Source organism: Schistocerca nitens, chromosome 2 (genome assembly GCF_023898315.1).
Source record: "Schistocerca nitens isolate TAMUIC-IGC-003100 chromosome 2, iqSchNite1.1, whole genome shotgun sequence".
Lineage (NCBI taxonomy): Eukaryota > Metazoa > Arthropoda > Insecta > Orthoptera > Acrididae > Schistocerca > Schistocerca nitens.
This window is the reverse complement of record NC_064615.1, coordinates 611,666,394-611,679,485: the sequence shown is the minus strand read 5'-3', so window position 1 is coordinate 611,679,485 and position 13,092 is coordinate 611,666,394. Positions and strand designations below refer to the sequence as shown.

The 13,092-nt window shown below is 43.1% G+C and overlaps 1 protein-coding gene across 1 annotated transcript in view; it reads right to left on the bottom strand.

The window, feature by feature from the left end:
- LOC126236695 (graves disease carrier protein-like) overlaps positions 1-13,092 on the bottom strand; it is a 179,255-nt gene that overhangs the window by 107,221 nt on the left and 58,942 nt on the right. The window contains exon 3 of the mRNA XM_049946198.1: positions 9,340-9,473. Coding sequence (XP_049802155.1) covers positions 9,340-9,473 — 134 coding nt within the window. The remainder of the gene's footprint in view (positions 1-9,339; positions 9,474-13,092) is intronic.

Below are 13,092 nucleotides of genomic sequence, written 5' to 3'. Positions count from 1 at the left end.
AACTGAGTAGTCCATGGACCCACCTAACTTGTACACTTGGCGAATGGGTAAAAAGATTCTTCTACCTTGCCCGATTTAGGTTTTCTTGTGGATGTGATAATCACTCCCAGAAAGAGTTTGTCACATAAACTGAAAATAAAAAATGAAGTTTTTCACTCGATGGAAGATTTGAACCGAGGATCTTTCGTTCCGCAGCTGCTCACGTTACCACGAGACCACGGCGCTCCTGCGTACCCAGAGTCCTTGATGTTACATATCTTCCCATGAACTACTCAGTTTGCCCGCATCTCGTGGTCGTGCGGTAGCGTTCTCGCTTCCCACGCCCGGGTTCCCGGGTTCGATTCCCGGCGGGGTCAGGGATTTTCTCTGCCTCGTGATGGCTGGGTGTTGTGTGATGTCCTTAGGTTAGTTAGGTTTAAGTAGTTCTAAGTTCTAGGGGACTGATGACCATAGATGTTAAGTCCCATAGTGCTCAGAGCCATTTGAACTACTCAGTTTGTATATTTTGCTTATTTTTTCACAGTTCCACACAACTTCTTCCTGTTTTCTCAACTGATCTGTGTTCAGTTTTTCAAGGCCCATCCACTGTGCCAACTTATAACTAAATCTGAGGGGGGTGCGATGGGGAGGTTCCCATGTAAGAACGCAACATGCAATGTCGAGAAAGAAACGCGTACGAAAATAGGGTGTGTAATTGTAATGAGAAAGGATTACTGTTAGGGAATGTGTATTTAGCCACATGAGTTGTTGAAAATGGTGTTCCTACACACATGAAGTCGTCATTGTTTCGAGTTTCTCTAACAATGATCGCCATGTGTCCCTGACGATTTGACTCTACAACAGTGACAATTCCATGTCGAGCAAATCATTCGGCATGAATCTTACGAAACGCAGCTGTCGAGTTCTTTACAAACCAATATGTGTAATGCGTATATGTATATACGGGGTGCCCATTTATCTTGACCACCCTAAATAACTGTTTGTCCAGACGCAAATTACAAAATGTTTCAAGCAAATGTTCTTTAGCCGTCAGGGGGGACATCAATCAGCATGATTGCCTTAGTTGTAGCTTTGTTTTTTACAAAGATAAGAATAGCGGTATGACTTTTTTAAATGGAACCCTGTATTTTTTATTCGGTAATTCATTTCCGCTCCTAAAGACCTATTCAAAAATGTATCACAGTGTACCATTTATTGGAACACAACGTTTTAATTACATAACACAACACTGACGTTGACGCTCCCAGCGCTTAGTGCAGTTACTCGGGGTATGGAACACATCCACGTGCTGACGTTGGCAGAGGACAAATGTAAACATAAGTAGAATGCACACCCGTCATTCCGTCAACCATCGTCAATTGAAGAGTTGTAAGATCAGAATGTACACCAACGAAGAGAAGGTAGAAATGCTACTCATCTATGGGGAATGTAAGTTGGCAGAACAGTAATTGCAATACTGTTTTCTTACGTATGGTACATTTAGTACAGTAGTTTAGTCCTTTTAAATACTGTTGTGTAGAGTAGACATACAATAAAGGCTGTCCTTCCTACAAACTGCATCGACATAACGTTACTTTTATTGTTGTTGAAGGTAGGCGAAATGCTAAGAGGGCAGCGGAACAGTACAGACCGATATCCTGACAAGAAACCACCTTCCCGACGGGTGTTTTCTCGTCTAGTTGCGACGCTTCAGGAAACGGAAAGTTTAAACCCACGACAACGCAATCGTCATAACACTCGCACAGACAAAGCTGCCGAAGTTACTGTTCCTCGCTTCCGTTGCTGTGAATCCACATGTGAGCACACGACAGATTGAACACGAGATTGGCATTCCTAAAACCAGTGTACGTCGTATTCTTAAACATCACCGGTTCCATCCTTACCATGTACACCTACATCAAGAATTGCATGGGAATGATTTCCAGAATCGTGTACAGTTCTGTCAGTGGGCACAGCAGTAAATCCTCGCCAATCCAAACTTCTTCTCCGATGTTCTATTTACCGATGAATGTTCCTTCTCAAATAAAGGATCGGTAAATAGAAGGAACATGCATTATTGGTCCAGCGACAACCCGCGTTGCCTTAGACAGGTGGAACATCCGCGTCAATGAAGAGTTAACGTCTGGTGTGGGATGCTTGGTACTACAATTACTGGCCCTTATTTCATCAATGGTAGTACAAACGGCACAGCATATCCCAACTTCCTCAAACGAATTCATCCTATTCTGGATAAAGCGCCGCTAAGAACCAGAATGCTTACGTGCTATCAACAAGATGGATGTCCAGCACATAATTACTTGCGTGCACGTCGTGTTCTGAACCGAAGGTATCCTGTCAGACGGACTGGTCGAGGACGAACAGTAACTTGGCTTGCTAGATATCCTGATTTAAATCTCTGGACTTTTTTCTTTGGGGATGCATTAAAGACGTTGTCTATCGCGATATTCCAACAACTCCAGAGGACATGCAGGAACGTATCGTGCTTGCTTGTAATTCTTTTCAGCAGGCAACACTGGAAGCGGTATATAATTCTTTCATTCAACGAGTGAACTAGTGTATCGGTGTCCAGGGTCACCACTTTGAGCACCTTTGAATATTCTACTCCTGGGCAATGGTACAGGAGAGTCAAATTCAATTTTGTGTTATGTTTTAACTTGGCTTTCATTTATTTTCTGACAACTTCAGCAAGTGGACGAGTTTGTGATCCCGGGCTCAAAGTCAATGATGTGCTATGTAATTAATAACGTTGCGTTTCAGTGAATGGTACACTATGATACATTTTTGTACAGGTCTTTAGGACAGGAAATGAATTACCGAATAAAAAATGCTGGGTGCCATTTAAAAAAGTCATACCGCTGTTCATATCTTTGAAAAAAAGAAAAAAAGCTACAACGAAGGCAATCACGCTGATTGATGATTGATGTCCCCCTTACAGCTAAAGAACATTTGCTTGAAACATTTTGTAATTTGCATCCGGACCAACAGTTATTTAGGGTGGTCAAGATAAATGGGACAGGCTGTATATATAATCACAAAAAAGCTGCTGAAAAATTAATATTCTGATACCTTGCCATATAAAATTTTTCAAATTTTACATTATAATTTGGATTCTTATCCCTAGATTATACAGTTGATCATATCAGCATGACACATCCTTTCTTTCTGTTCCGAGTCCGTTTAAAGAAGTTGTTTCCAGAAAACGTTGAAATGTTGACCCACAAAGCGGCACTGCAACAAGTGGTCCAGTCGTCATATTCGCACAGCATCTACATGTGGTCACGCAGCACCGGATTCCCACCCTCATACTGTTCAAATTTTGCCATGCAGGATAGGAGACCTCACTACCACAGTCTGGCACTTCTCTTGTTAGGATGTCCGGGTTATCCAGTTCTGTCCGCCATCTCTCGACCAGGTGCCTTTATAGACACCCACGAGGACCTGCGTTATTCGTATGAAGCTTTTCCTGGGTCGCAAGTGTCTGCCAGTGGACTGCGATCCGTGCATTGAGAGCAGTCGGTTACCATCTTCGTCCTCTTCACATCCGACGCAAGGTCCCGGTGCATGTAAGCGGATGCAATACCAATGAGCGGGTAGAGTTTTTGCACTGTTGATAGTTTCTGGCATCCCGTTGGAACTGGCACTAACCAGTTTGCTGCGGTATCCACAGTCTTTAAATTTGCAGATGCGCTACATACACAAGCAGCGTACTCGGCTGCATACAGACGCATTCCCATAACTGATATTCGCAACAGTCGAGGATCGGCAAACCAAAGTTCTATGGTATCTTGGCTCAAAAGTTGTGCACTGCTGTTTAAACGTCAGGGTGCGATCCAGGATCGTGGGAAGTGCTGGTGCTGTTCGCCTCGCACATCACAGTGAGTTCTCGCCATGTTTCTCTGTTCTTGGGGTGGAAAGTCGCTACCTGGCGGGGTTTGGCTTCACCGTAAAGGACGTAGACAGTGCTCAAATTTGTGTCAGTTCTTCTTCTACCTCTAAGAAGGTCAAACCTTGAGCTGTCACTCTTGTATCGTGAGCGTCTACGAATTGATTCTCTGATTTTGTACAGGCTGATCATTCGTATGAACATTGTACAGTACTCGTACCAGGACGCTTCCTTGAGTCTCAATAGAACCTGATGTCAGTGAATTTGTCACATGAACATTTACGCAAGTCATTTCTACATGATACAGTTACCACATACAGTTAACAGAAATTAATGCTACAGAGGTCGCTCCTTTTTTGTAACCAACGAATGTAGGATTGTTTCACTCAAAATCAGAGTATATTGATATAACAGCCACATACCTAACAATGATATACAACCACGCGTTCCGCGACAGATCCGTACCTTCGGGACAGGAAAATTGCACAGATCACATCAGTACTTTAGAAAGGAAATAGGGGTAATCTGCTGAATTACAGACCCATATCACTGGCGTCGTTTTGTAGCAGAATTTTATAACATATGCAGTGTTCGCGCATTATGAATTACCTCGAAGAAAAATCTATGTCAACACGAATTCAGAAAATACCGTTCTTATGAAACTCTGGCAGCGACTGCTATCGACAAGGGATTTCAAATTGATTCCACGTTTCTAGGTTTCCAGAACACTTTTGACACAGATCCTCACAAGCCACTTCCGATCAAATAAGGGGCCTATGGAAAGTCTTTCAGTTGTGTGAATCGTGATTTCCTGTGAGATCATATTCCGTAGTAACCATCGAAGGAAGTGTTATAGGCCCTCTGCTATTCCTGATCTACACAAATCGAAGGAAGTGTTATTGGCCCTCTGCTATTCCTGATCTAGACAAACGACATAGGAGACAATCTGAGGAGCCCTCTTAGATTGTCTGGAGATGATGATGTCATTTACCGTCTAGTGAAGTAACCACATGTCAAAACCAACTACAACATGATTTAGACAAGATGTCTATAGCGAGCGAAAAGTGGCAACTGACTCTAAATAACGAAAAGTGTGAGTTCATCCACATGAGTAGTAAAAGGAATCCGTTAAATTTCGGCTACACGATAAATCACACAAGATTGGAGGCCGTGAACTAAATACTGAGAATTATTATTGCGAACAAAATAAACTGGAACGATCACAGAAAATGATGTGGGGAAGGCTTCATTGACAGAGCATTTAGAAGATGCAACAAATCTATCACGGAGAATGCCTTCAGTAAATTGTGTGTATTGAACCGTGGACCTAGAAACGACGGAGAGGCTTCGTTCCCGCCGTAGCCCTTGGTGGTTCACAACCCAGGGTTATTGTGCGGTTCGACCCCCAGTGTAACCCCCCCACCCGGGAACGTCTCATACTAGACCAGTGTAACCCCAAATGATTGCGTGATGCGTAATTATGGTTACACCATGCATAATTACGGTGTACGCGTCAATCGCCAACATAGTGTAACTGAGACGGAATAATGGGAACCAGCCCGCATTCGCCGAGGCAGATGGAAAACCGCCTTAAAAATCATCCACAGGGTAATCAGGCGGGCTCCTCACTACATTGGTCTGCAGTACTCTGGAAAGCTGTCGCGCGGCAGCGGACCCTTACCAGATATGGTTGGTGGAAGACACCGAAAACTTGAAAGGAGGGCAGCTCGTTTTGTATTATTGCGAAATAAGGGAGAGAGAGTGCTAGGAGTAAGACACGCGAAAGGGGTGGCAATTAGTAAAAGAAAGACGTTTTTCGTTGCGGCGAGATCTTTTCACGAAATTACTGTCATCAACTTTCTCCTCCGAATATATAGGAGATTGTGACAAGTGTCCCATTAGATGTCTCCGTATTGCAGTAGCGTCGGTGATTTCATGCGAAACACACTAATATTTCTTTAAAAAAATTAATGGGATCGAGGTTTCAGGCAGAAACCACTGGTACTCAAAGAGTTAAACGAGCGAAAGAGAGGACAGTTCATTCGAGCCCCCTCGTTCAGTATGCTGATAACACCGCATTCCTCGCCCTCTTCCCTACACTCCAGAAACCCAAAAACCCCTCGAAATCCAACGATCCCTGCAAATCCAGCTCAATCAGTTTACCTCCTGGTATAACAAATGGCTCCTCAAGATCAACCCCTCCAAAACCCAGGGAATCATTATAGGTCAAACCAACTGCACCTTCAACCTCCACGATTTCTACCTTACCGTTACCACCATTCTATCCATTTAATAACATACTAAAGTAACTTGGACTAACCATCGACTGGCAACTAACGCAGATACCTCCTCTACTAGCGATCCCACAGAAAGCCCAAAATATAGTAAAACTACTAACTGGCCAAACCTGTGGATTGCACCACTTTACTGTTCTCCACACCTGCAAAACCTTGCTCTGACCCATCTTTTGCTGCTGTATGGATATCCGCCCCCCCCACCCCCCCCCCCAAAGTTCTATATATCCCTCCAGATCCTTGAATGCCATGCACTCCACCTCACCTCCCACATCCGTCTTGTTACCCCAATATGAATCCTTTATCAACTCATCAAATTCCCATCTCTCCTCACAATGAACTCCAAAAAACCTACACCATCCTCAAACTCGACTCCGATAATCCTATAGTTTCCCCTCTACTTCCCAATCTAGTACGCTACCGCGCTGCTACCAACTCCCACCAATCCTGCATCTACGCACCCTCCACATACTCTGCCAAAGGAGCTTAACCGTCTCCCCCTCCCAGATCATGAACTCCGTCCCGACATTTACCCCTCCTACGAACGTTAAACCCACCACAGGCATTCCACCTCTGCTTTCCCTGCCTTCTCCGTATTTTCCATACCACCCCATTTTTCCTCTTCCATCTTTCTTTTCCTTGCTCCTTTCCCTTAACAATTTCCCTTAAAGTCGCTCCTACCCCACACTACCTCCGCACCATTGCGCCATCCATATACCATCTTCAAAAAATGGTTCAAATGGCTCTGAGCACTATGGGACTTAACTTCTGAGGTCATCAGTCCCCTAGAACTTAGAACTACTTAAACCTAACTAACCTAAGAACATCACACACATCCATGCCCGAGGCAGGATTCGAATCTGCGACCGTAGCGGTCGCGCGGTTCCAGACTGTAGCGCCTAGAACCGCTCGGCCATCCCGGTCGGCATACCATCTTCATTCTATCCTCCTGAATGATCACCATTCCCACTTCAATAACAGACCACCTACCCCAGAGCATGTCCTTCCAAGCTTTCGTGCCAGTGAAGTGCTTCATTGTAACATTACTGTTCTGCAGCAAGGTTTTTTAATATGTTTTTAAATGTAATCTTATTGTGCTTCTGATTTTTATCTTTTATTACAATTGTTTTTAGGTAAATGCGAAGGAAGTCAAAAACTTTCATTTTATTTTCACCTTTAAAAACTTTAAACTCATTGTAAGTATATCACCTTCTTGTTTATTATTCTTTCATCTCATTTAGATTTTTCTTGTCAGTTGTCAGAAGAGCAGGTTGATTGTATCGCTAACGGCTCATCGCCCAGCCCCAGTATGGGGGGAGGGGCGGATGAAATAACAATAGATCGAAAAAAAGTAGTATAGTGACACAGTAACCTTAACCAGTGAGTGTAGCGTGTTCAAATATTTAGATATCAGCGTGCTCATGCAACACTATTCCTCCACATACCATAACACCTGTACCACCATAACGATCACGTTCGACAATGTTCCTGAGTGCATTACGCGTTCCTAACTCTAGCCATATGAGGGCGCGTCCTGCATTGTCTATCATAATCGTTTTGCCCATCCAGGTCTAATGGCGTGGGGAGCCATAATATTGCACGGACGTATTGACCTACAAGTCTTTGAACACAGTACAATGACCGGTCAACGTTAATGTGACAATGTACTCCTTTCCCATGCGCTTCTTTTCACGGGTGCACTCGGCCCTACTAAATTTTTTGTGGATTATAATGTGCGACCGAATCGAACAGCGCGGGTGGAGGAGTTCTTGGAACGAGAGGATTTTCGGCAAACTGACTGGCCTGCCCATTCCCTCGATTTAAATTCCATCGAACAACTGTGGGATACGCTGGGGAGACGTAATGCAGTATGCCCACAGGCACCAACGACCATCCAGCAGCTATCAGTCGCGCTGGTGGAAGACTGGAACGCCCTGCCACTGGAACACCTTGCCGGTACCAACCCTGTAGCCAGTATGGCAGCTCGTTGCAGAGCTTGCAACGTCTGTGGCGATCACACGCCAAGTCCTTTCGTTTGTAATGTCAGGGGACCATGAGAAATCGCGGTGACTTACGAGGAACTATTGCCTTTGAATAAGTGTTATTTCTGATCGTCTCAATTCGCATTACTTTCTGTTACCTTCTGCACTGTACTGTAGTAGTTCTGACTATGTATGGTCAAAATTTCATCGAGTTATATTACTTGGCAGATAAACATCATGCGAAAGTTACTTTCGTCCTTAAGTTCTGCACACCAGAGTAGTTAAATTAGTCTTAACTAATAAGAATGGTTTCAACACAGTACTATTCTACTGCAGATAGTATGCTCTTTCCTATTATCGCCCAGAAAGCCAGCTCATTTAGCCAGTTATAAAGAGAAGGGGGAGAGGGTGTTCCAACGATGTATCGTGACGTAGCTTCATATCTTCCTCACACACAGTTTCTTGTCAGAAAAGATTGTCGTGTTCACTGCTAGAACAGAAACGGAAAGCCTGTAATATATTCCTTTAGCTCTTGTGTAGCTTTTGAACGAAGTGGCAAATTTTGAAGCATCAATGTTCTTTGCTGTTTCAGTTTCAAATAAAAATTCTTCCAGTTCGAAATAATGTAAGGGTTTACATGCCATCTACATGCAGAACATTCGATACTAAGTCCAATAATTGATCAACGACATACAATACATCGGTTGCGAGCTATCCAGAAGATCCATATTGCCCATAATCTAAAGCAAGTTATAGAAATCCCAGTCAAGTGTATCGAATGGACAATTAAATCCATTCCATAAAATAAGAGGCTAGTGTCCGCTAATGTGTCATTTTGCTCGGCGTGTACGATTTAATTTACAATAGAGTTCCTACTAACCGTGAACCTCTGTAGGCGTGACTTCTCTGGGAGCAAATAAGTGAATAGACTATGACAGTCTGAATAATAACAACAACAACAATACGATGGTGCATGTAGCACACAGAACTCTCTCTTTAACACAAAGTAAGCTGTCTCGGCTCTTGAACTAAGAAAACTTACTTTCTCCTCAGGCGGACGTATACATTCTAAAGTCAATTACCATCGTGTTTATGTAAAGTAGAACGGCAGAGCTGCATAGAAATGAGATTACACGCTTTCAGTGAGAGGCAGACGAAGAGAGTCGCTCAGCTCGATTACCTTGCTGTACAGCTCAAAAGCCGTGAACTGCGTGGCAGCGTAGGGGAAGATCCGCACCATCTGCGCCCCATTGCCTTTGTACAGAGCGAAGAACCGCTCCTTCCTCACGATGTGCCGAAGACCCGAGAACACACCTAAAAGAACATCGAAGAAAAAAGTGTTAGCTTTGGAAATTTAACTGTACCAACAAGTATCCTACTGCTCCTTGTACTTTGTTATCTTGCGACTGCTCATTACAAACGCTACAACGGTATCTCAATAAAGAGACGGCTCCTCCCTGAATTAGAATTACAGCCTAGCGTAATCAACATTGTTCTACGAATTGATCATATTCAAAGTGATTTCCATTTTGCAATGAGGATATAACTCGGATGTTAACAGCTGACTTCTAATTCTACTGACATGGACTTAAAAGTAAATGGATAAAATATGAAATCAATATTAGGGATTATTTTTCCTTTTCAGAGAACAGAAAGTCTGGAACAATTCAATATAACCTACAGTATCTGATTACAAGATTAGTAGCGAACATCTAGAGCACGTCAAATGGTATTAGTATTTAGAGGAACTGCTAGGAAAAGATAGGAAATCGGGCGAACAAACAGCGTGGCAACAGAAGATAGCAACATTAAAAAATCTTCCACGCACTAGGATCGTGCAAACATGCTGTCGTTTCATCATCGCATGGAGCCCCAATGAAGGACATAGTAACAAGCATCCCTGATGCAAAGAAACAGAAAGAGTTGAAAAATAAATAATTCGCCACGTACAGATGGAATCCCAATTCGGTTTTACAAAGAGTACCCTAAGGCACTGGCCCATTAGTTGGCTCGCATTTGCAGCGAATCAACTGCCTAGCGTAGATTCCCATGCGACTGGATGAAAGCGCACATGACTCCTGTATACAAGAAGGGGAAAAGAAAGGATCCGCAAAATTTCAGACCAATATCCTTAACATCGGTATGATACAGAATCCTTGAACATATTCTCAGTTCGAATAGAATAAATTTTCTTCAGACCGAAAACCTTATATCCACGAATCAGCAAAGTTTTAGAAGGCATCGCTGGTGCGAAACTCAGCTTGGCCGTTTCTCACATGATACACTGCGAACTATAGATGAAGGACAACAGACAGACTGCATGTTTCTAGTTTTGACACGGTGCCCCACTGCAGACCGATAAGGAATGTACGAGCACATGGAACAGGTCCCCAGATATGTGAGTGGCTCGAAGACTTCTTACGGTATAGAACTCAATATTTTGTCCCAGACGGCGAGTGTTCATCAGAGACAGAGTATCGTCAGGGGTGTCCCAGGGAAGTGTGATAGGACCACCATTTTTTCTATATACGTAAATGACCTGGCAGAGAAGGTGGCCAGCAGTCTACGGTTGTTTTCTCGTGATGCTCTGGTGTACCGGAAGGTGCCGAAGTTGAGTGATTGAAGGAGGCTACAAGATGACTTAGTCAAAATTTCTAGTTGGTGTGATGAATGGCAGCTAACTCAAAATATAGAAAAACGTAAGTTATTGCGGATGAGCAGGAAGAACAAACACATAATGATCGGATGCAGCAATCACAGTGTCCTGCTTGACACAGTCACACCGATTAAGTATCTAGGCGTAACGTTGCAAAGCGATATGAAATGGAACTAGGATGTAAGGATTGCATTAGGGAAAGCGAACGGTCGGCTTCGAGTTATTGGGAGAATTTTAGGAAAGTGTGGTTCATCTGTAAAGGACGCTGCATATAAGGTACTGGCGCGACGCATTGTTGAGTACTGCTCAGGTGTTTGGGATCCGCAACAGATCGGATTAAACGAAGATATTGAAGCAGTTCGGAGACGGTGTACTACAATTTTTAACTGTAGATTCAAGCAACACGTAAGTGTTAAGGAGATTCTATGGGGCTCCAACTGGGAATCACTGGAGGGAAGGTGACATTCGTTTCGAAGAACGCTACTGAGGACATTTAGAGGACGAGCATTTGAAGTTGGCCGGCCAGAGTGGCCGAGCTGTTCTATGCGCTACAGTCTGCAACCGCGCGACCGCTACGGTCCCAGGTTCGAATCCTGCCTCGGGCATGGATGTGAGTGATGTCCTTAGGTTAGTTAGGTTTAAGTAGTTCTACGTTCTAGGGGACTGATGACCACAGCAGTTAAGTCCCATAGTGCTCAGAGCCATTTTTTATTTGAAGCTGACTGGAAAACGATTCTACTGTCGCCAACATATACTTCACGTAAGGACCACGAAGATAAGATACGAGAAATCATGGTGCATACTGAGATATACAGACACAAGTTTTTCTCTCCTATTTGCGAGCAGAGCAGCAAAGGAAATAACTAGTAATGGTACAGGGTACCCTCCGCCACGCACCGTAAGCTGGCTTGCGAAGTATGTATATAGATGTAAAAAAATCAGTATTTCCATAGACGAATGAATAATAGGTTTGTTGGAAGGGTTCTCGGAAAGAGAGATGCATCTGCAAAGAAAACCACAGACAAGACGTCAGTGTGACCATTTCTACAGTACTGGTCCGGTGTTTGGAGTTCTTATCAAGCAGGCCTTTCAACTGACATTGAACGGATTCAGAGACGCGCTGCTAAGATGATAATAGCATATACAAAAGTAATAGAACTGCTCTGGTAACTTAAACAGGAAATCGGAGAAGAACGACTGGGTTTTCGCGAAACAAGTTGCGTAAATTGTAAGAACCCATATTCGAAGAAGTCGGTGCCCTCATTACGCTTCCACCACCGTCTACCTTGCGCAGGTATCATTTAAATGACAACAGAGATTAGGACATGTACAGAGACATACAGGCAGTTTCCTCACCAAGCACGCGAATTGAGTCAATGTTAGTAAATGCCAAACGAGGTGCATGATCGCAGTTACAAGTTCCCTACCCACCGGCTTCCAGGGGCAACAAAAATTTGGATTCTCAATACTATGTATAATTATTGACCGAATTTAAAACGCTGTAATAACCTACTCATTAATCCAACGATTTAACACAGTAAAACAAGTATTACAGCTAAAAATATGTACACCTCTTGAGGCGTAGTAACTGACAGCACGCAAATAACCAGACTACATTCAACCAGTATTTGAGAATGAGAGGACTTAGTGACTTGCAACAAACTTTACACACAATTTAAAGCCTTTACGAAACTTTTTCTCGCTGACACCTGCCCACAAAATGATGAAAAGCTTTATTTCTTACTACAGTTTCGCTGTTCAGGCAGTAAAACTGCAGCATCAGGCACAACTTTTTAATGTATTACCTCTTTACTACTGACAGCATTAGCAACACATTTTGCATATAGTATCCACGTATATCACTGAAAGTGTGTGCAAAAATAAAACATTGTATTACAAGTATTTTTGTGAGATATGACGTCATAGACATTCAGATGCGCGAACAACTAGCTTTTGCTTAAAACGGAGCACAAATTACCCGGACTATACTCATGCAGCGTTTGATAATGAGACCGCTTAGCGACTTCCAACAACATCTAAACATAATTTCAAACCTTTTTTAAAACTTTTTCTCACTTACATGCTTAATGTCAAATATTTAAAAAATCATCTCATTTGTTATTACGCGTTTGAAGCTACTTTATAGGAGGGAGTTCGATTCTTTAAAGACTCGGGTTTACTGATAGGACAGAAAATCCATAATATCAGGACAGTAGGTTTAATAATGAATGAAAAAATAGGAGTGCGGGTAAGCTTCCACAAACAGCATAGTGAGCG